Raw genomic sequence first — 24,081 nt, 5'->3', positions numbered from 1 at the left:
CATTTAAGTGTGCTCTGTGTAAGGACCCTCTTGGATCAGACACTGCAGTCACAAAAGGCAAATCCTTAAGAAACTGGGATTCTTTAGGTGAAGCTCAGAGTGGTACCTACTTAGAACAGGGCAGACTTACTTCTAGCACAAGCAGTTCAAGTGTGGTCAGTCCACATTGAGGCAGAGGATAAGTGTCACAGTGTTTTGTGAATCAGTAGACCATGTTTTTAAAGGTTGATGAATTAGCTTCCACCCAGTTACAGGTTGATGGGGATGGGTTGTTAAATAAATAAAACAGTGAAGTAAATGATGTGTGCCTATGTTACAAGATCACCCTTTTGAAGTTTAGTGATGTTGAGTCACAGATGACATCTCAGGTTCTCCTGTAGATGTTATTTTAATGAACTCAGAGATACTTAGTAATGTTTCCTATCTGTCTGTTCACTGTTCAGCCTAGTTCTGAAAGCCTTTGGAATGGAAAGTACCATTTTGTTTTCCTTTTAGACTATATTATTGTTAATTATGTAAACTTCTTGTTTGTGGCCCTTCTTCTGTGAGGGTGGTGAGGCGCTGGAACAGGGTGCTCAAAGAAGTGGCAAATGCTCCATCCAGTGTTGAAGGCCAGGCTGGACAGAGCCTTGGGTGACATGGTCTAGTGTGAGGCATCCCTGATGATTTTCTACCTTTGCTTTTCACTCTGAGTGAATAGTCAACTGAATTCTTCCACCTTGGAAAAGATACTTCAAAGATCTTACCATTTTCATGACAAAAGATTTGAGTAGAATGGTGTCAATTGCAACACAAGTTTCAGGCCAGAGATGACGGTACCCAACCCCCAGAATCATTACAAACTCCAGAACAAAACTTTGCAAACAAATAAATGTTTAATTGCATTGTATAATGGATGTAGAGTGGTTAAATATATTATTTTACTGTATAATTTATCGCTCTTCCAGTTCCTTTAGCAGCTCGTCAAAGTGAGTGATGTACCATTTAGCTTTCTCCTTTACTTGCTTTCTGATTACATTTCCTCCAAATCCAATGAAACAGTCCTGGCAAAACAGAAAGAAAGGGCACATAAATCACTGCAGTCCCGTGTACTGGGAGTGGAATGGAGCTTCTCAGCAAGTCAGTTTGATTTTAAAATACCACTGTTCCTCTCTGCCTTTTCCCCTGCTTTACACTGCATAGTCAATTTTCAAACTCATTAACAAGAACTTCATTACATTTGATTTTGCACCACTTTGGTTATTGGAGTTTTGTTCCAATAGGAAAGTTGTGTTTCAGTGGCTTCAAGATTGTTCAGATCTGAGATTTTACTGCAGATCTGATGTGAACTGTGATGCAGCATAAGGCCTTACTACTCAAGAATGAGTTAACATCCCAACGTGCATGCAGCATCTCACAATTATCCCTATACTGTTTACCTTAACTCTGTTTACCTCATTTGATAGATACCCAGCGTACACATTAACCATGGCTTCAATCATTAACCAGGAGCAATCATCATGTCTACATCTTAGAAAACCATCTGCAGTGAAAGTGGGGTGTTTAAAATTTCCACTGCTGCTGGTTTGCCCTTAGGTAGAAAGCATGAAGCACACACTGAGCAGCTTTGATCGTGCTCATGTTACCAGTAAGGGACCAGCTGTCATGACTTCCAGCAGCAGCAGCTCTCAGAGTTTGCTCCTGTGCATTTCCATGCACTGGGGGATCAGTCCCTCAGAGGGGGTGTCAGGGTGATTTTACACAGAAAAAGTCACTAAAGGGGAGATGGAATTAAGATCTCTTCTGCAAAATGATCATTTATAAAAGTTGTCTATTCATTTTGTTGTTATTTCACCCTGTCAGGACTGTCATCCTGTCAAAGGTGTCATCGCTATACAGTGACATGAACTCACTTGCTAAGCCAGTGTTGGGTAAATGTGCACCAGATCTGTGCCAGACCTTCATGCTAAGCACCGTTAATCAGTGTTCAGAACTAGGACCTTGGCAGGATATGACCTCTGCATCGAAGTGAGCACTTGCTGTGGGGACACGGGAGAAGGAGAACGTGATAATATCACCTTGATTTAAGATAGGTCGCTTGGCTGCTACACAGTCCTGCTAGACCCAGCAGCATCCTGCCTTAGAGGGTGATACTTACTGAGGTTATCTGAACTAAGAGAAATTAACCATTGCATGATGCAGGCTTTCTAGAGGAAAACTACCTACACAGATCACTTTTAAGTTGTGGGATGTGCTAAAGATCTTCCCTGAAGTCCTATAAAGAATTCAAACCACAGTTCTCATCTGTCCGTGTGTCGTCGTCCATCCCCGTCCCCCCGTCCCGTCCGCAAAGGATTTGCTCAAAAGGAATTTAGAATTCCAGTTCTTTAATACTTACAGCAGGGGGACAGGCTTCCATGTCTGTAGCTCCATCTCCAATCATAACTACTTTCTTAAAGTGGAACTGTTCCTTCAGATGAGAAATAACCTTTCCTTTCCCCCCTGATTCAGCTGTTGGTTGTGTTTCATCAAACCCAGCATATTCTCCTAGAGCACAGTGGAAGAACAAGTTAGACACACAGCATTTCTGTTGTAAATGAAGAAAGATTATATCCCTATGGTCTTTACTTCAGAAAATGGCTAATTACGTGCAGTCCTGTAAGCCTCACAATATCGGCATCCCAAAAAAGTAATTAGAAGGTAAGCTGGTAAAATCCTAGTGAAGACGAGGATTTTACTCAAGTCTCCAGTGGGGATATTTTTAAAGACCCAAAATGCTAAGACAAAAGTAGAAACCCGTATGGGTGGTGTTACAAATCCACTCCCAGTCACCCTGGTGTAAACATTCCAAAAGCAGCATCCAGTATGATGTATAGATTGTATGAAACACTGAGTAAGAAACAAACCACTAACTATAGCTCTGCTTGATTACACTAGCTTAAAGACCAGAGCAGCTCTACTAAAGTGCATCAGTCTCCACACGTACCTCAAAGTCACCAAAACCGAAGTGTGCCTCTGAAAGCAGGTAAGTGGAAAAGACACTTACAACTTGAAGGAGCAAGAGAAAATGAAACTCTGCTGTCAGCAACTGTAAGGTGCTTTACCTTTGGCACAGCTTGCACTTAAAAAGTAACTACAGCTCTATTTTATATGACTGGAAAGTGACCTAACTCATGTTTTTGGCAAGGTCTTGCAGTTTTCCTACTTGAAGCTAGCTGGATTGGTAGCAAGGAGGTGTAGGTTGGGCAGTAGTTGTAGCTCAATATCTGGCAGTTTGAACCAAAAAAGTGGCATCATTGAGCAGAGAGAAGAGATTTTATGGGAAGCTCACCATTAAAGTAAAACTTCAGCCTGTTGGCAAAGACGTTTGCTGTAGGAATGTTCAGCTGCAAGGCCACATGCTCCACAATGCTCTGAAACCCTCCAGAGACCAGGAATACTTGGACCCCTCGTTGATGAAGCCTGCTCACCAGCTCCCTGGGCGGAAAGAGCATCACAAGTGTGAGTGCCTGGCAGCATGCAGGGATAACAGGAAGGGTAAAATACATCTGTCCTAAACAAGGTTGTCCTTATGTAGTGTTATTCCAGTTTAGTTCAGATATGTGCTGCTTTCATCTCTGCTGCCCAAAGCTTTTCCTTTTTTCCCTTGGGTTTGTGCATACACTTGCTTGAAAAGAGTTAAACAAACCCATCTCATCTAGAGATAAATGGATGTTTAGTTGCCCAGAAACAAGCACTTCCTAGAAGTGTTTTCTTTACACTTTCATACTGTTTGCATTTGTTCAAATGAGAGTGGACCCAATTTTGGTATTTTTTGCTGGAGTAAAACAACACCAAGACAATGAATCTACGATGCAGGAAAAAGGTAGGGAATGGGGAGAGAAAGCCACTGCACCACAATGCTGAAGTGGGCTGAGAAGTATGCAGAGGGCACACATTGGAGTTGGTTCCCCAGACACTGGACATTGGTGCCATCTTTAGAAGAGGGCACCAGCAACACAAAAGGAATCAGAAAAAGAAGCTTTTGGACCAAGTTAATGTCAACAGGGCTTGAAGGCGGTTAAAAGTTTTATGGGCTTTGGCTCATAAGCAGGAGGATCAGCATGCAGCTGTGCTGAGCTGGAGAAGCAGCAGGAACAGCAGAAATGCTGAATGCTATAAAGCAAAGTGAACACTCAAAGAAGGCTCCACAGAAAAGGAGGAAGAAAGGGAAGGAATGAAAAGGGAAATCATGTGATTCCAAACAAGCAAACAATGTTCTCTTTGTAGTTGCATTCTAGCTATGCCTTCTACAGAAAAAGCTGAGCATGTGCTTAATTTCAAGGAGAAAATACAAGCACATTATCACCTCAAACTACTGTATGTGCTAACAATGTTTTAGACTCAGGGCTTTGGGCAGGCTTTGTAGTAAAGAAATCCTTTTCAATTGTTTGAAACAATTTGAATAGGAAAAAAACCCCAAACTTTTCAGTTTAAATAGTTAATTCCAAACCTAAAGATGGATGAATACACGCATATACATCTATTTCCCCTTAATGACTGTTTAATACTTTTTTAGGGACTTCAGTGCATGGGTAGCTCTGAACAGTGGATCTCCTAAGCTGAGTCCAGAGATGTGACTGCACATGGAAGTGTAAGAAAGAGGTAATGCAATTGCAGAATAGACCAAACCAGTAGTTCATACTGGGTATTAAATCTCCATCACCCATCAAAAAACAGACCTGATTGAACAGATTGTTTTCCATGCTGTTTAATCCTCAAGCCAGCATTTGAGCTTGCTAGCCAAAATGATAGTTAATACCTAAGACAGTTTTCTTTTTACATGGATGTTCAGCCACTTCACATGGACTCAAGCCATTATAAGCTCCTGATACAAGTTTTAGACACAAACAACATGGAAATGGAGCAGAAAGTCAACCTAAACCAGCTCTGTGGTCTTACAGCCTCACCAGTGTCACTGAATTTTATTGATTTACACCCTTTTGTGCTTTTGGAAGTGAACTCATTTGAAATTCTCCTTACCGTATTCCTGGTGTTAGCTGAGGTGGGTTGTCCGATATTAGTTTCTGCACTTGCTCATAGGAGGGACGTATGAGACCGAGTCGTGCTGTTAAAGCTGCTTTGAATGTCACAGTGCCACCCATAGCTCTGCGTGTCCTACATGGTGAGCCAAAGGAAGCAGATCAGTGACACTTAAGTTGAGGTTTCTCCCAAGAACAGTTAGTTAAAGAAGCATGACAAGGAACAAGGTCAGAGACCATAGGTTTTAGGTTATACTGTACAGAACATTGGTACATTGAAAAGACTGGTAGCAACCAGTGGGGGAAGATCTCCACAGATCTGAGCTCTTGTGAGAACCAGAAAGGCAAAGGAAAACTGCTTTATTCTCTCTGTAAGTGCGTATGAGCCACTGGGACCAGTATTCCTAAACTGCAGCTGAGGTGCCGTTCTCTGAATTTAACAGAACTTTTGCTACAAGCATCAACGGAAACGACATCTGCCTCAGGGAAATCATAAGAGAGTTGTCCCCTCTCCACTGTCTCATAATACAGTTCCCTAGTGCTTATCCAAGTTTAATGATGAGGGCTGATCTTAAGTCTATCAAAGAAATATACATTAGACAGTTTCTCATTATAGTTTTGTTGAGTGGCATCACTGTTCCAAAAGAAGTTATTCCACTTTATGCATTAATTCCACTTATTATTCCTAAAATCCTTTTTAAACTATAATAATCTCCTATGACAGAATTAATCCCTATTGTAAACTCATTGTCACAGATTACCCTTACCCATGCTCATTTTTTACCACTACTCCGATGAAGTTAACAGCAGATACACATACATCTCTGCAACGGCATCTCCGACTCCACAGAACTTCGCAAGCTCATCGATGCCTTCTTCCCTGATGACTGTACTGTCCACGTCAAAGCAGACTGCATCAGCATTCCGGAAGATCTCTTTCATCTCCAAGAGGGATGCCATCCTTTTAGGAACCTTCTTACTGTGAGGGGACAAGATAAAGTCTTTCTCTGAGTGGCAGCACTGCACTCCGTCTTGAGCCATTGGCGCAACTGCTCTGATTCTTGTGAGAAGGGACGAGCACAGACTGGTGGGCATCTTATATCAAAGGGGGAGCAGTGGTGGAGGTCTGGCTCAGTTGCTGATTTGCTCTCTGCTGTTGCTGCCTACTGATGTTCAAATTACATTACAGATGGGCCGTGGAGCTTTGGTCAGTTGCTGATTTGCTCTCTGCAGGCTCGGCCCATTGATGTTCACATGGGGTTCAAGGTTGTAATACTTGGCATTTGCTGAACCATCTGACTGCCAACTGCTGTGTGGGACTTGCAACTGTTTGCCTCATCTTGCCCTCATCACTCAATTGGATCTTGATTTCTCATCAGACCCAGTCTAGTGTGTCAAATTAGTTGCCCCAGGAGATAGTAAAAGACACCCAGCCCTTAAGGATGTGCTTGATCACAATAGACATAATTATCTTAAACCTATCAGTGTGTGGTTGTCCCTAAATCATGAAGGTTTAGATTCTTTTCTCTGTCGTTATTAATACAAACTAAATATTTTCATCATCCATGAATGCATTTGGCCATTAGCGTTGGGAATTAGTCTAAAACCCATTAAAGTCTTTGGCTTTGGTAACTTCACTCAACCTGCTCAGATACCACATCATCATGCCAACTTTTTCCATTACAATGCCTGACAAAAGTTTATTTTCTTCCCTTTTCATCTGTCCTCTTACTGCAGATCAGAAGCATGAGGTGTTAATCAAGTATTTCCTTACTCTACCCTGCTCATCTTGTGCTCCCCTCTTTCCACAAGGGAATTCAGTGTGGACTTCACTATTTATCAATCTGGACATTTAGAGAGAAAGCTGTTATTTATCTCACTTCCCAGATTTTTTATAAGTTTTTGGTTGTTTCTTCCACTCTCTTAGATGTCTCTCAGGACACATCTTGTGTAACTGATCTGGGTAGCAGATTCTCCCTTTTTCTCGGATAGGGGAAAAAATACCATCTATCAGCATGTTATTTACCTTCCTTGTGCTCTATACCTTCATCTTTTGTTTTCATCTTCCTGAGCTCATTTATTTTTCTCCTATATATCACATGAATTCTGATGGTGAGAGGTCTTATACACACAAGTTCCCCAAAAACACCTATTTTTTGCCCTTTTTGGACAAACTTTACAGCTCATGGCCAGGCAGGAGTCATCCAGGGATCCACATGGTAAGCACCAGTGCTATTTCCTGAGGTGAAATCTGTGTACTCACTGACAGATCACAGCTAAATAGTTACTGGTCAAAGCAGGAATAGGAATCTTTGGGTTTATTGTGATGTTTAGTAACTGTTTGGTGAATGCTGGGATACAAAAGGCTTTCTGAAAAATTACCATAATCACTGCAAAAATGGATAGAACACAAGAACACACACTCATCTTTGATCTGTTCAGGTACAGAATAAAAGAGACTACTCCAGTCCTTCACTGAAAACTAGAAGTCTATAAAAGAAGCCGCCAAACCTAAGTGGTGAAACCTGTTGTGAACAGCTAAGAGCCATATTTGTAAGAGATAATCTCTGTTTCACAAATGGGTGATATGGAATAGCAAGAAACAGAGAGATCAAGTCACATTAAAGGCAAAGCTATCCAACAGCAGCCATGAAACTGCCCTCAGAGGGTCATTCTAGCTGGTTTTGAGGCTTTGGTGTGAACATATTACTGTAGTAACCAAAGTGGGCTCATGGCTTTTGCACAAGCCTGAGGAGGTACCAAAGTAGCTTCCTCAGTGCTCATTTGTATTGCAGGTGTAAGGATGGGTGAGCAGGTATCACCTAGCCCACACTTCTCTCCTGTGCATTCGGTTTAGGTATGGGAAGGTAGGACAGAGCCTGGGCTCAACCTCCCCACTGTGCCGGCAAGGAAAGGTGAGTGGCTATGCAGCAAAGAGGAGATACTCCAGGAAAGGGCTTTTACAACCCCAACCTCTGGGAAGGGCAGGCACAAGGACTGACCCATAGTTTGACAGGTCTTGGTGCATCAGAGCTGTTCTGTGCATGGATATAGTATAAAACTCTGGTCCAACCTTAGAAGCATCACTAAAGAATTATTTGCTGCAGAGAGCATGTTGGGTTTTAAGTTTTTCTATTAAGACTGCACTATACATACAAGAATCACAGTCATAGGCCAGCAGCATGGCACGTCAGAGAAACCTCTCTCTCTAAAGTGGTCACGGACATAAAGAGACTGGTTGTGAGCTAAGAGTCGGCAGTGAGTGGACAGGTGACACGCGAATTTGAGTACGCTTTGTGTTAGCCTTGACTTGACATTGGCTCCACAGCACTGTGTCTGTATTTGTAGTGGAAGATTTTGACTTCTGAGCAGGAGGGCTTTGACTTCAGGGCAAGACTTGACAGCATTTGCTAGATATATTTGTGCAGTGGATCAAAAAGAAACCGAACAACCACTAACATATTTTAAGTGGCAAGGCATTAATTTTTTCCAGCCTCTTGGACACTGTAACATCCACCAAAACTTCAGCCATTGATTTGGTGCCAATTATAATAGAGATTTGCTCTACTGGACAAACTTATTGCATCACTGTGGTGTAATATCTGCGTCACAGTGTTCCAACACTGATTCCTTATTATGCAAAGCCATCACATTGCCTTATACTAACCTGAGGCTGCGCTGCAACAGTGCCACATTATGATGCAATGTCACTGTTTGGGGACACTGCACTGCGATTGTTTTTTCTTGGGAAAAACCTGAAATGTAGTTGTGGAGACATCAGAATTTTAATCATTCTGAGAAAAATGTTATCACTGGAAACACACAATGGGAGCAGGAAGGAAGAGACATTCACTTTTCCTTCTCTCTGATATCCACATTTCCCATACTCCTTTTCCTTCTGGATGCTCCTCACAATGACTAGGCCACTGTTGTGGTGGACTTTGATGGACAAATAGAGAAGTTAATGGAAGAATTATGGATCCCAGTTGTGGAATGGTTGGAATTAACCCTGTCCTCTCTTTCTTCCATGAGGTAACTCTTTCAGAAGAGTTTCAAGCTGTGGTTTATGGTGCCTAAAAATGACAAGTTGGAAAGGTTGTGTTTTGAAATGCAGCAACCATCAGTAGTTCCTGATCTCCCTTGGCCTGTAGCCTGCTTAAATTTTTCCACTTTCTTCTATAGGTGGGCACTGGGTCCTGGAAAACACAGACCTGGGTTTGGCTAAGGTATCATCACACCTGTGATGAACTGTGAAGTAGGGAAGCTCACACAGGAGCAAAGAGAAGAACATATGAAGGAAGCTTCAACTATTGTAGGGAATCTTGCTGGTGGGAAAATCAAATCTTAAGAGTTCAACGTGGCTCACTTGGAGTGAAATAAGGTTCCTTCTGTCCTTACTGGCAGAGCTCCAGTAGTCACCAGCAGCTCCAGAGGCTGGCACATGCCATTCCAAATGGTAACATGCCAATTTCAGTGACTTGTGATTTATTTTTTCCCAGCCCTAAATGTAGATGAGAACAACTTTTACTTGGAAATATGCTTCAATGTTTTAATGAACTGGTAGAGAAAAAAGAAATTCCCACAAATAAGGAGCTCTGTCTCCACGAGAAAAACATGAGTAGAAAATCTCTCATCTTTCTGCCACTGAATTTCAGATAAATCTATTCCTATCCTATTTCCATGCTGGAAAAGCATGCAAGCAGCAAACATTTCAACAGGTTTGATAATCAAATATTGTGGGGGAAAGCTGAAAATAAGAAAATGGCAAAAAGAAGAAACAGTGGCCAAAGAAGTGACTACAGAAGACATAGGAAGAGACTGGCAGAGGGGAGAAATAGGGGAAAACTTGAGCTAAAGATGGAGAAAAAGGAAATCACAAAAGAAAAGTGGAATTCCCATGAGATCTGTTTGCCTCCAGGCTATGAAGTACTTCATTAGGGTACTTGGGAAAAACCCTAACCCTGGCATTTCCACAAGAAATAGTTCTATTTCGTAACAGAGAGGGAGGAGTCGCAGAAGCAAGCACAGGAATTATGTAAGGCCACATGTTAAAGGAAAACAACTGAAATCTTCTCTGTTTGCTGTCCCTTCAAAGAAGGGCACTTGCTGCACTGTGAAAAACTGAAACATCCACAGTATCTGCTACCTATAATGCAAAAGGAACAAGCAGATGGTACTTGGAACCCCAGGTGTTCTGGGGTGGTGTATTTTGATGAGATCTTGATGAGATCTCAAAATCCTCATTGTGGCTAGACTTCACGTGTTGTAGTGTTTCAGCTCCCAGAAGTGCTTCCACACTGGTATTTTGCATTATGTTGATGTTTATTGCTGTGTAAAAATGAAGATTAAGTGAATCTTAATGAAATATTAACTAAAATATCTTTTGAAACAGATCACTCAGGAATATCCTGGTTTGCAAACAGTTTCTGGTGTTTCTGATTGACTTTCCCATTTAGCAAGGTGAGGATGAGCACTGAGATACACTCTGAGATACAGAGCAATGCTGTGCTGAACCTGTGTGAGATTAACAGAAACACAACCAGGTTAAACTCTTTCTGTTGCATTGAAGGGAAACTGCTGCTTAGAGTAAGGGATTTGGAGAAAACAGTTCTTGAAACCTTTCTCAAGACCTGTTCCCCCTCTAAGAGTGATCCTGCTTGTAAGATGCTCATGGAAGTGTTCCCATGGTGTTAAACAAACCACTTAATCCTCGTTGTTTCTAGTTCTGTGTCTGTAAAATGGAAGTAATATAGTGATACAGCTTTTCTGTGCTGAGGTTCAATTCAGTATTAGCAATATGTTTTGTAAGCTTTAGAGGAAAGAGGATATGTTTAAACAGACTAGTTATATTTAAGCAAATCGTGACTGATATTCATATCCCTGCAAGTAGTACTACTACTCTTTACAAGTTTAACCCAACCATCTATAATTGTGAGCTTCTGTGGGTTTCAACATGAGAATAGAACAATTCAGTCCTTAACCTCACTGAGGTTGCTTCACACTTCCTGGTTTTCTGTTCAGTTTTTAAAAGTAGCAATTCAAACCTGTATGCAAGCCAAGAGATGAACTGTTTGCAGCTTTACACTAATACCTGAACAGCAGTGCCTAACTGAACTTATTTAAGCACCTTTTAAAAAGTAGTTGGAAAGGGACAGAAGGAACCTGATGGATGTTGACATACACCTCCCAACTCTGCAATCCCCTCTTGCCTGTGCTGACAAAATGATGATGCTTCCCCCCTGCACGATTGCATCATTCATTCATGCTGCTGCTATAAAACAGGCACCACATCGCTGCTGCATCTTGCAGGGCAGCACAGTCACAGCCCCAGCAGAAGTTATTCTGTGTTTTCTATGCTAGAAACATACAGCGTTACACCAAACACCAACCCCTTCCAAACTGAGAGAAGAAAACGTTCCCGGTGACTTACAGTATTGTACTGGCCGTGGCTGCTGCTGCTGCCGCTCTTGACTGCACAAGAAAAGAAGGGATGAGCTGAGACCCTCAGTCACATAAATACAGCGGCACGGGCTGATCTGGAAGGAAGCCGCATTTTGTCAGTCACTCTTTTATAATGTGCTGAGTAAGCCAGGCTGGGTGTTTTTTAAAGGGCTGCACACATGTAACCAGAGAAGTCCAGCTGTGCGCTGACAGGCGCAGGGACGAGAGGTGTAACCTTGCCTGGTAAGGGGAGGAGCCGCTCAGGGCCCGGTTTCGGGCGCTCACGGCTTGTCCCCGCACTATGCGATGGACGGGAGTTGGCCTGCCCGCCCGCCCGCAGACAGCCTGTGCCACAGGCATGAGGAGCAGGACGGGGCTTGACAAACTCACCTCGCTCTATGCCAGCAGAGCAGGGCTCTGACAAGCAGGGGGTTCTCCGGGAGACCAGGCAGGGACACAGTTTCCTTTCCCTGGGGATGAGATGAAAGGGTTTGCGAGTTAAGATTGCATTATTGCATTTTGGCTTACACTGTCAGTCGGTGCGTCAGAGTGTGGTACACACACACAAAAAATCAATGTTCTTCATAAGCTTTGATGGCAAAATTAAGCTTGTGCCTATGGAAAGGCTCAGGTTTGCTTCCCCAAAGGCAATGGGAAAATTGCAAAACCTGCCCGTGCTGTGTTTTGGTATCCCATAGAAGAGCTTCCCTCAGACATTACTGTGGACATTGGTTAGGAAATGGGAGACTTGCCAACCCAGAGCTATGAAGCTGGTTGGTTGGTTCAAGGTCAAGAAAGCCGGATTTATCTGATTTAGCGTCTTTCATTCACTTGTGATGGGAGTCTTATGACTGCTGCCCATCGTGAAAGACTGTCTTGCACCACTGGGTGCACCAGTCACATTCTATGCATGATCTCTTTTGCCATTCTGGCAGTATCACCCCTCAAAACTGCATGCATTAGTTAAAATCAATAGCCTCATGTGCCTCTCCTCCCATGTCTTCCTTTCTGGTTTTTTAGACAGTCTCATTACATGAACATTTATCACCATGAGCATCTATTAGTAACTTCTTGTGTTGGGACAGATGGTATTGAGCCTCTTTGCTGCAAAGCTGGTGACAGTTCCCTGCTCAGCCTGGTCCTGTTTGTTAGTTTTATCATGGCAGGGCAGGACGTTTTTAAAGAGGATTTAGAAATCATTTCTGTGAATAAGGTTGAATGGAAACAGATCTTGATAAAGATGAAAGAAAACAGCTTTTACTGAGAATCTCAGAGGGGTTTTTTTTTTGCCAAGATAAGCAGTGCATGAATTGACTGAGAGAATCGCTGCTGAATATTTCATGACGGATATTCCCTTTACTTGGCTTAGTTTAACAGACACGTTGCTTTTAATTCAGTTAAATATTTTGATCCTAATCTGGTGTAATTTGTTGTAAATCCATTGATTTCAAGGGACAATTCAGGCCTGCTAAGCATCTGCTCTGTATTTTTACTAAACATTAAAAACAAACATGCAGAACAGTTCGACAACTACAGCTAAGACTGAAAATGAAGGAAAGCTTGTCCTGATGTCTGAAAAATACTGCAAAATGGGGATTTCGTGTGAAAACACCAAGGAGAAATGTCACTTTACCATAAAATAACTATTCTCAGATCCAGCACAGAAACACAGAGAAGTTTTCCTGGAAGCTTTAAGAGGCTGTTTTAGAGTGAAAAGCACAGTTCACGTGGATGTGTGATAGCTGATGCAAGCACAGGCCTAACTCTTGTACATCACTACACATCTTCTCCATTTGTACAAAAAGCAGAGGACTAGAATATCTTTGAAAACGGCTTTTTCCCCACAAAAACCCATCTCAAATTCAAAGTAAATTTTCCCAGAACTTCTATTCTGCTACAGTAATAATTCCCCTCACAAACCTGAACGTGCTGGGGCAATGGCCATAGCACTGTCAGCAGCCAGCTCCACACATCGCAGGTGTTTAGGATGGATAATTCCACAGGACATCACCCACACGAGTCACAACAGCAGCAAAGAAAACATACAAGGTGCCCGCTGGTGTGCGGATGGGTTTGACAAGGCTGCCCTCTACTGAGAACAGCCCCGAGAGAGAGCATCGAGATAAAACCATTACAAAGCAGGGAATCGAGAACAGCAAAGTATTTGTGTGTGACTTGGGGGTTATGGAATCGAGGGTAGAGCTGGGTATTCAGGTGTTTTAACCAAGCATTGCATCTAGGAACCTCAGATATTAATACCGCAGCCTCTTGGGGTTGGGCTGGTGTTATGGTTTCAGCAGGCTGGAAGCATCCCAACAAAAGTGAAGACTAAACATTAACGGGGTTCCAGAGGTAATTTTGAAAGGCCAAGCATCATTTCCTGCATTTTTCAATGTTTAATGTATATTTCTAATGATTACAGTAACAGAACAGAAAGCCCAGCTGCCACACTAAATATATTTCACAAGACGGATGCACTGCTCAGCTAAACAAAAGGCCTCCAAACTTGTATCATGTTCAAACACCAACTCCATCTAAAACGTTTCAAATCAGAAACCCAAGCGTATTGGCAGCTATCTGAGTCACTCTGCCTGGCCATGCAGGGCAGTCCTCCTGCACAGTATGGCGTTTTGCCCAGAAACCTGAGCTCCTCACCCAATTCCTCACCAGATTCCCAGCCTATAGCCAAAACCTGCCCTGACACTTGACACTTGTTTCAGTCAGGCTCTCCCAAAACAACATTGTACCCAACAGCGTGCTTAGGCTTTACTACTGGAAGAGACATGAGAACATTTTCAGCTCACTGCATCCTTGCTCAGTGCCAAACCCAGCATCCAGGGCCGCATCCAGAGCTCCCTGCAGCAACAAGTGAAATGAGATTTACCCTGCGCCATCCCCATGCCTGGTGGATAAGGACGTACCAAATCCTGGGTACCAATAGTTCCTGTTTGTGGGGGATTGGCACCCTCCCGAGCTGATAGAGGTTTTTAACACCAACAAACGCTTAGCCTGGATCTTCCTGGCACACCCCTGCTACCACAGGCCATGGTTATTGTGGGAGCAGGCACCTTCTTTATGCAGTACCTGACATAAGAAGCAGGCTGTGTCACACCTGCCGTTGCCACTTGCTCAGAGGTAGCAGATGGGTGTTTGGGGGTACAAGCCCAAGTTGGCAGCCAAACTCGGAGCACTCTGTGCCTGCAGGGTGTGTTAGGAGCCATGGCAGGAGCTCCTTTCCCAAGGGAAACTCCATTTCGGAGCCCACATCCAGTAAAACACAAATGGGCTGCGCCCTGACAGACACAGGCCAAATGCTTCTGGCACCTGTCAAAGTTGCACTGATCTCCACATTTTGATTAACCTCAGATCTGAATTTTTCCAGGAATCATTTTGATTATTAATCCGTGCCGCTTAACTATTAATTCTATCCCTCTAAAGTTAAATCCGCGGGTTTAATTATTTATTCTCACAGTTCTGCCAACCTGCCGGGGGGGGTCCCTTTCACATGAAGGGTACGATTCCCGATCGACCATTCCCGTTCAAAGGCCCCGCCTCACGGCGCTCAGTGCCGGCCCCTCCGCCTGCAGCCGCTCCCCCTCAGGAGCCCCGTCAGCCACCGCGCCCGCCTCCCGACTGCCTCAGCGACAGGGCGGGCCGGGCCAGCGCTGGAGCGAGAGGCGCTGCAGCCAATAGGAACGCGGCTGGCGTGCTGGCGGGCCAATGGGCGTGAGCACGCCTCGGAGTGTTCTAGAAGGGGCGGGGAGGGAGGCCAGGTCTACCCCGCCCGGCTTGGCCCAGTGCGGAGTGGTGTGGTGCTGCGAGTATGGCGGTGAAGAACCTTAACCCCAAGGCGGAGGTGGCCCGCGCTCAGGCAGCGCTGGCGGTGAACATCAGCGCGGCCCGCGGTCTCCAGGATGTGCTGAGGACCAACCTGGGCCCTAAGGGCACCATAAAGATGTGAGGGGACCCCCGTGCGCCTCCCGCTGGGGTTTGGGGGGCGGGGAGGGGGGGAAGGTTCCTTCGAGCGGCCGTTAGGGGCTGAGGAGAAGTGTGAGGGGAGAGGCAGGGGAACCCGGGCGCCGCTGCCGCATGGCGGGGAACAAAGGCGGAGGCCGCGCGGCCAGTGGAGCGGGATGAATGGAGGGGGAGCGGTGCGGGCCCTGGGGCAGGCACGAGTGGTGGGGCCAGGTTGTTGCTCACCCGCCTCTTGTCGCCCGCAGGCTGGTGTCGGCCTCGGGGGACATCAAGCTGACCAAAGATGGCAACGTGCTGCTGCAGGAAATGGTGAGCGGGAGCTGGTGCTCGAGGAGGATGGGGCCTTGGGGTGCCTAGGGCTGAGGGGGACCACGTCCTGCATAGCCCCCGGTCTGCGTTTGTGTGGAGTTCGTTGAGGGCTTAGTGCTCCTTGGGAGGAAGATAAGGGCACCTTGGTAGGTGTTGAATGAAGTTTGTGTGCTAATTTGGCAGGTTAAAAGGAAATGTGAGCCGTTAATGAAATAGGCATTTATGTGTCTTCCGTTTTGCTTACAGAAAGCATACTTTGGTGGTGCTTGAGCAACTTTTAAGACAGTGGAGTTTGCCGTGGTGTTTAAAACGGTGATATATGCAGCCCATAGCTCTAGCACGTTGAGACAGGAGGGGTATCACGGTACCCACACCATAGAGCTGATGATTACAGGAGGGATGATGCTACCCTGACACTCACCACACTGGGCCTTACATGCTGGGGGCCTCATGTTGAGCCTCTGGTGGGTCCCGGTGCTGTTGGGTTGCAGTGTGCCTCCAGCTGAGCAGGGCCTGTTAGTGCCTATGGAGTATTGCACTCTGCTAGCTGTTGTAATTCAGCGTGAAGTGTTGAAGTTAATGTACACAGTGGTCTAGGAGACAGGAAAAACATGGTTAAATCACTTCTTTCATACTAGAGGTAGTACTTTAAGGAAAATAATAATAAAAAGCTAAATGACAGAATAAATGGTCCCATTGGATTCTGTCTCGCTGTGTCTACTCACCCACCTGGACTGCTGTGTTCAGCTCTGGTGCCCCCAACATAAAAAGCATGTGGACCTGCTTGAGCGAGTCCAGAGGAGGCCACGAAGGTGCTCAGAGGCTGGAGGACTTCTGCTACGGCGAAACACGCTGAGTTGTGCTTGTTCACCCTGCAGAAGAGAAGGCTCTGGAAGACCTTTGAGCAGCTTCCAGTGCCTGAAGGGGCCAACAAGAAACTTGGAGAGGGGCTTTCTATAAGGGCAAGTAGGGACAGGACAAGGGGGAATGGCTTTAAACAGAGGGGAGATTTAGATTAGATATTAGGAAGAAGTTCTTCACAATGAGGGTCCTGAGGCACTGGCACAAGCTGCCCAGAGAAGTTGTGGCTGCCCCATCCCTGTCAGTGTTTAAGGCCAGGTTGGACAGAGCTTGGAACTTCTTGTGGAAGGTGTCCCTGCCTGTTACAGGGGCTTGGAACTGGATGAGCTTTAAGGTTGTTTTCAACCCAGGACTCTAGTACAATTACTGAGCACCAGTCTTTTCAGCTGTAGGTACCGTTGTAGGTTCATAGGCTACAACCTATGTTAAGATACACTTCAGGCAACCATTGGAGGTGCTAAGTGATTTGTGTATTCTCTGTAAGTAACCCAAGATCACATACGGTGGTTGTGAAGTCTGGCTGGGCAGGCATGATGCTCATAACTGGAACACGAAGTGTACTACTTAGCAGAGCACATGGCAAGAAACAAACTAATTGAATATTCTTTAGTTTCATAAATAAACTGTCAAAGGAATAGCACACCAGTGAGGGCATGTACAGCACTGATCATGCAGAGATTCCTAAATTAGCTCTAAACATGCTGGGTTTAGTGCCAGCAACAGTCCAGTTGTGATGGTGCATTCTTTGCCTAGAGGAGAGAAGGCCAAGCTAATCAGGAGTTGATGACTAGTTTGGCCCTTAGCACTCAACTTTTTTGTGTGTAGATGCATAATCTGAGAGGGGAATTAGTGTTACACAGATTAATTCCATCCACTTATTGTCAAAATTATTGGTGATGTTTGTTGAAACCTGCTGGATAGACATGAATCATGAAAACATCAACTAGTTCTTAAAGATTTAATTTAGCTGGTTGCAAATTACTTGCTTCCTGTACCAGAGCAGGAAGACTTATGCTCAGTTTCTTGTTTTTGTTTAGCAAATACAACACCCTACAGCCTCTTTGATAGCAAAAGCAGCAACAGCACAAGATGACATCACTGGAGATGGCACCACTTCAAATGTCTTGATCATTGGTGAGCTCCTAAAGCAGGCAGACTTGTATATCTCTGAGGTATGTATGCAATATTTCTTTGGTAGGTATACAAGTTAGAAGCTTCATCTGAGACTATTCAGCTTGTTTTGTCTGATGCTTAAAACTCTTAAGTTATAATGGAAGTGAATCTATGTTTCTACTTTAAAATGAGTGACTGGTTCAAAACTAAAACCACTTATTATTGATACTATAGCTTTTGATAAGGTTTTGTCTGATACCTGGTGTCACTTCTGTCTATGTTGTATGAGTTAAAATGCTGCTTTTACTTCCGTGTTAACAAGGAGATCTTCCCTGATAGTTATTTTGGATGTGTAGTTACAGAATAGGCATTTGTACTGCACAGTGAACACCCAAGTGTGCTTTGTAGTTCCCTTGGTTTCCACTCTGTGCTAGAAGAATCTGTACTTTTCCTCTGCATTGGAAGGATTTGCATTCCTTTTACATGTATTCAGAAGGACAGTACATTTTCTTGGCTTTGTAGGATGCTTTGACATAGAGTGTTGAAACTGCTGGTTCTATTTCAGGAAAAAGTACTACTTTGTCTTTTGCTGTCTAGTGATTTCATTTCTTTCCTTGTTCTAGGGTTTGCACCCTAGAATAGTAGCAGAAGGATTTGAGTTTGCAAAGGAAAAAGCACTTGAAGTTCTGGAGCAGGTGAAAGTAACCAAGGAAATGGACAGGGAGACCCTCATAGATGTTGCCAGAACATCTCTCCGTACTAAAGTTCATGCAGAGCTTGCTGACATCCTAACAGAGGTAGGTCTGTGTGTGTCTTTTGCTTCTTCTAGTTTTACAGAGCTGTGCTTATTACTTGAGTGAAAGGTGGATGGAAAGATGTGACCTTGTACTTTGGAAGGCTAATAGTTGTCTTGGGGGTTTTTTACCCCCCTTCCCTCTCTTCCAGGCTATAGTAGATTCTGTTTTGATAATCAGAAAACCAAATGAGCCTATTGACCTCCACATGGTAGAGATTATGGAGATGAAGCACAAATCAGAAACTGACACAACGTAAGTGATGAGTATCCTTGAGCTTCAGTTTAATGGTGCCCTGATCTTTGAGTAGTTTATGGAGTTTTGTTTTCTTTTTAGAAGAGCTTGGATTTTTGAATAGCAGAGAGTAACACTGGCTTAGGCTTTTACACAACAACTTGAATAAATACTTTTTTCTCAGTAATAATGTCTGTAGTTCAGTTATGCTTTAGGCTCATATCTGTCCAAGTACAAAATAGCATTTGATGAATGGGAACTGGATTGTAGTCATCTAGTTGGCAATTCCATAGGCATGGATGAATTCTGCACTAGCTTTCCCCAGTAGCTAATGCAGTCAGACACTATGCCAGAATAAATTCCTTTTTCACACTGCCTGGTATGCTTTTTACATGAGTGGGCATGCCTTTGGAAGTGGAATACATGGTTGTTAACTCCCAACAGAGGCAGTTTGTGTTTGACAATGCAACTGGTCCATTTTCTGACTTGCCTGCACTTCCATGAAATGTGTATCCTGTATGTGTATATTGACACACAAAATGCTTTCTAATCTTTCAGGCTGATTAGAGGGCTGGTTTTGGACCATGGTGCTCGTCATCCTGACATGAAGAAAAGAATGGAAGATGCTTATGTTCTTACTTGCAATGTATCTCTAGAATATGAGAAAACGTAAGTACACAGCAGCAAGGTAAGAAACAGAAGATGCTCTTAAGACTTGTTTAAGGTGTGCTTAAATAAGAACCTGAAAGACTGCGTAGGCTTTTCCACAGCAAGGCAGGTTGTGTAGAAGGTGGAATGGGGAAGGCAGTGCTCCTTCTTCTGTCCTCTTTTGGCAAAGGGAAGCTGGTGGCTGAGAAACTGCCTTTGAGAGGCAGAGCTTCATAGTGGGTTTTAGTTTCATTATTTCGTTGGAGAAAAAAGATGGAAGTCGTTCCTTTCTTGGGTGTAATTTTATATTCTAAAGAAACATCTAAATACATAATCTGGAGTTTGCTCAGTTTCAAATGTGTGCCTTACTTCTTGCAATGCAAAAGCTCTGAATCAGACAACAGGAACAGCTGTATTTTGCATGCTGGTCTGGGGCGGGGGAGTGGCTTGGCTGTTTTATATTGATTCCTTTAAAGTGTTGCTGAAAGGACTGATAGTTTTATTTCTACAGCATAGAGAAGAGTTTTCTTACTGCTTTTTCATTATTGTTGTGGGGTTTTTTCCTCCTTTAGAGAGGTGAGCTCTGGATTCTTCTATAAAAGTGCTGAAGAGAGAGAGAAGCTTGTGAAAGCAGAAAGAAAGTTCGTTGAAGACAGAGTGAAAAAAATAACAGACTTCAAAAGAAGAGTCTGTGGCAATTCAGATAAAGGATTTATTGTGATCAACCAGAAGGTGAGATGAAGGATATAACTAACTAGAAAAATTAATTTGAAATGCTGGCTCTCTTGGCCAGCTGTGTGCTATTTGACTCCCTTTGTGTACCATTCTGCAGATAGACATAGCTGAATTTAGGCTGATGTACTTTTGCATGTATGCATACAGTTCCTATTTGAGATCTTTGAGCCCTGGGGGAGAATTTACTCATTAGTGTCAGATTGAGAGAGGGTGTGTTTAGCTTTTTCTTTATCCTGATGGTCACTTCCTTTGTTTCTAGGGAATTGACCCAGTTTCCTTGGATGCACTTGCAAAAGAAGGAATAGTTGCTTTGCGGAGAGCTAAAAGGAGGAACATGGAAAGGTCAGTTTCTGTGGAGAGGAGGAGAGAGGGCTAAATAACATGCTCTTCCAAACCTGAGCAGTGAGTCAAGTCTGGCTTGAATCCACTTTTAAGGACTTGCATTAAAAATTGCTACAGTTTGTACAAACTACCCTAAGTAACACCAGCAAAAGCTGGTGAGACTGAAATGGACTATGAATTCGGCACACTGGGTAATGCAGGAATTGCAGCTGTCTGACTCTTCACATCTAGATACCCGTAGAGGAGACTTAATTCTACAAGCTTACTTTTTGTAAAGAGCTCTTTCATGAATAGAAGCAAACTGCTCCAAGCAGTGTGGTGGTCTGCATGCTGAAATACTGCTGTTACATTAGTGACTTCAGATAGTACTTAACGCAAAGCAAGTGCTAAGCTGTATACATTGTTTCTCAGATTGACCCTTGCATGTGGTGGTACTGCCATGAATTCCTTGGACGATCTCACTGTTGACTGTCTGGGACATGCAGGGCTTGTCTATGAATATACATTGGTGAGTATGACACAGTTGTCAGCTGAAGCCAGGTTGAGTACACCTCATTTGGTGCCACCTTTTGTCTTGATACATCGGTGCATGGATTTTCCCTAAGTGCTTTAATAGCTTTATTGGAGTGTGGATAGTGGCTGGTGGCATTTCACATGCCAGTGTCACTTGTAATGTGAACATCTATGTGGATGTTTGCTCTTACCATAGTGTACTTTCCTGTTATTCCCATATTATGCTTTTAATATCTGTCAAGTTGAGAAAACAGAAATAAGGTTCTTGTGCTTCTCATCGCTTTCTGAAATGCTTTGAGTGCAGAACTGAATCTGAAAGCGTTCAATTTTTCTGACTATGTGTATGCATTGAGCAAATAATGACATGAATATGTAACCCTATGGTTTTTCACAGGGTGAAGAGAAATACACCTTTATTGAGAAATGTGACAACCCCCGCTCTGTCACCCTGTTGATCAGGGGACCAAATAAGCATACACTCACACAGATCAAGGATGCAGTAAGAGATGGGCTGCGTGCTGTTAAAAATGCTATTGAGGATGGTAAGTCTCTGCTCTGTTTAGGAACATAAAGGATCTTCTGTTGAAACCTTGAAATCGGTGAATTTTATATCAGTTTCATTGGTATCCCATGGAGTCAGACACCAAGCTCAGTGTATTTCGGTGTGAAGTGCTTTCAATTACCATTACTGTTCTTATTCTTTGTTTTTACAAGTAGTTAACTCTGTAAGTACTCACCTGACCAGACACAAGCTGTCTTTCAAAAGATAAAGGAAGAGGTCAAACTACACTGAAAATCAGCTGTTTAAACTGGGATAGGTGCTGATTGTGAAGTCTCACTGTCAAGTTTTCCCTTGCAGGATGTGTGGTTCCAGGAGCAGGTGCCCTAGAAGTGGCAGTAGCTAGTGCTCTTCTTAAGCATAAACCTAATGTAAAAGGAAGAGTCCAGCTTGGAGTTCAGGCTTTTGCTGATGCTCTGCTCATCGTTCCTAAGGTACGAGGAACTCTGAATAAGGCGGCTTTAAAGCATGCCAAGACCCATTGCTTTTCCTGCTGGAGGTCTCTTTTAATTAACAACATGAACTAATGTCTGGTCTCTTGCAGGTTCTCGCTCAGAACGCTGGTTATGATCCCCAGGAAACGCTAGTGAAGGTTCAGACAGAGCATGCAGAGTCGGGGCAGCTCACTGGGGTTGATCTGAACACTGGTAAGAGCTTCCTCAAATAATGCTCTAGTAGGAGCTTGTCATGGCTGAGCTACAGGAAGAATGAAGTTGTTCTGAGTGCAGACAGCTGTCCCTCTTTCCATAAAAAGCTGTGTGGGTTTCCTGGCACTTCAGGCTTGGTGCACTGGGATACTTCATTGCGTTCTGTTAAGCTCCTTGTGAAGATAAAGCATACGGTAACACTGTGTTGGACGTACCAGTATCACATATTAGACAGTGGAGAGTCTTTGAATTCTATGAGTCGGTTATTTAAAGACCATTGTACTTTTGCAGGTGAGCCAATGGTTGCTGCAGCAGCTGGAATCTGGGATAATTACAATGTCAAAAAGCAACTGCTTCATTCATGGTAAATGTTAACACTATTTTCACTTCAAATAGTTATATTTTGTTTGATCATTGCAATTGATAAGGTGAAATGGAGGCATCCTTTTTAGGGGAAGCTGTCTGGAAAGGCAGAAACGAAGCTGAGCTGTCTTTGAACTCTGTCAAGTGGCTCTTCTAACACTATTTGTTCTATTTCTAGCACAGAGATCGCTAGCAACATTCTCTTGGTAGATGAAATCATGCGTGCTGGACTGTCTTCTCTTAAAGGCTGACCTGGATCTGTTGTGGGTGATGGTCAGCTCCAGAAGTGCCCCATGGAATGTTTGTAAGAAATCCACCCAAAGATGCGTTTTCCTTGGCTGTGGTGGATTGTCCCAACAACAAAAGCTCCTCTGCTGTCACAAGCAGCTCCTCTTTGGTAAACATGTGGCCAGTCAAAATAATAGCAACTTGATCAGACATTTGGCTCTAAAACTCAGTTATTTATTTTTCATTTCACTGATGTGTACAACTGAAGTTGCTTTTCTTTTTACCCAATAAACTCTTTATGTTCTGTGCTTTAGCCTCTCGCTTATTTAAAACTTCACCTCACTTGGGCCAAGGGTGGGAATACTCTGTTTCCAGCGGGCTGCAGGCCTTGACTTTTGCTGTTTGGCTCTCAAGGGCAGTGTCGAAACAGTAAATTTTCTGCCACATGGGTCGTGTACATTTGACTTCAGCTGGATCTACGGATGCATTCCCAGCATCCAGCCTATGATAGCTCATCTCTACAGTGGCTGATTCTCTGAGACTGGATGCCTTTCTCTGTTGTGGTCCGGTTGGCCGCATGACTCAAAACATTATCCTTGTACAAAAACCTTTCTTTCACAGCTGCCAAGAGCTGCCAAAAAGGCTACAGCACCCAGGATTCCCAGGTGGTCTCCCATCCAGGTACTAACTGAGCCCGACCTTTCTTAGCTTCTGAGAATCAGATGAGATCAGGTGTTTCCAGGGTGGTGTGGCCATAGGCCTAACCCTAGACAAGACTCCAGCCGGACCCTGTTTATCTTCCATGGTTGGACAAGATGAGGTGTTCTCAGGGTGGTCATACTGTAGGGAAAGCATAGAAAAGGAGGATCTGCTGCTGGGGGAGCCTGGGCTCAGACCTGGAGTCTGCTCGCTGCATTGTAAAACTGGTTACATTGATCACTTCATAGCTTTGTACTTCCTTACAAGTGGAACTGAGCAGGTTAACACAGTTGGAGGGATGGTGAAAGGCCCAGTGCATGTTGTCAGCCCTGTTACAACATGGTTGCTTTTTAACACTACTGCATTAAAGTATGAATGGACAACTAAGGCTATAAACTGGCTTAGAGCAGAGCTGCAGCTCCAGCTCAAGCCTGTGCAGGCAAGCTGCTGGGGTAAAAGGGAAAAGTGGGTTCCTATCCTCCTGAATGATCTTTCTTAATCCCTGTCGTGCTTTGTTAACAGCCATGCTTCCCTGCTAACATGTAGCTGCTATGACTATGAATGCATCCTTAAATAACAGCCACTAACCCTAACCCCTCTAACACCCCCTTTAGCCTGTG

General features: G+C 43.8%; 2 protein-coding genes across 2 annotated transcripts; one reads left to right on the top strand and one right to left on the bottom strand.

Annotated features, from left to right (window-relative positions):
* Positions 1 to 932: 932 nt before the first annotated feature.
* Positions 933 to 15,012, bottom strand: PSPH (phosphoserine phosphatase; the record flags this gene model as incomplete). The annotated part of the gene is made up of 6 exons (XM_080630121.1): positions 14,924 to 15,012; positions 5,821 to 5,979; positions 5,002 to 5,136; positions 3,311 to 3,456; positions 2,378 to 2,526; positions 933 to 1,043 (listed from the first exon to the last, which is right to left on the bottom strand). The coding sequence occupies exons 2-6, from the start codon at positions 5,958 to 5,960 to the stop codon at positions 933 to 935; spliced, it is 681 nt and encodes a 226-aa protein (XP_080486247.1). The 5' UTR covers positions 5,961 to 5,979; positions 14,924 to 15,012.
* A 234-nt stretch (positions 15,013 to 15,246) lies between these two features.
* CCT6A (chaperonin containing TCP1 subunit 6A) lies at positions 15,247 to 23,070 on the top strand. The gene is made up of 14 exons (XM_080629776.1): positions 15,247 to 15,398; positions 15,662 to 15,725; positions 17,624 to 17,758; positions 18,323 to 18,496; positions 18,645 to 18,748; positions 19,286 to 19,396; positions 19,948 to 20,107; positions 20,370 to 20,452; positions 20,864 to 20,960; positions 21,360 to 21,507; positions 21,825 to 21,958; positions 22,069 to 22,171; positions 22,463 to 22,535; positions 22,713 to 23,070. Exons 1-14 carry the CDS (start codon positions 15,265 to 15,267, stop codon positions 22,783 to 22,785), a joined length of 1,593 nt encoding a protein of 530 aa, XP_080485902.1. The 5' UTR covers positions 15,247 to 15,264; the 3' UTR covers positions 22,786 to 23,070.
* The last annotated feature ends 1,011 nt before the right edge of the window (positions 23,071 to 24,081 follow it).

This window comes from Psittacula echo (assembly GCF_963264785.1).
Source record: "Psittacula echo genome assembly, chromosome: 15".
Classification (NCBI taxonomy): Eukaryota; Metazoa; Chordata; class Aves; order Psittaciformes; family Psittacidae; genus Psittacula; species Psittacula echo.
This window is presented reverse-complemented; position numbering and strand designations above follow the sequence as displayed.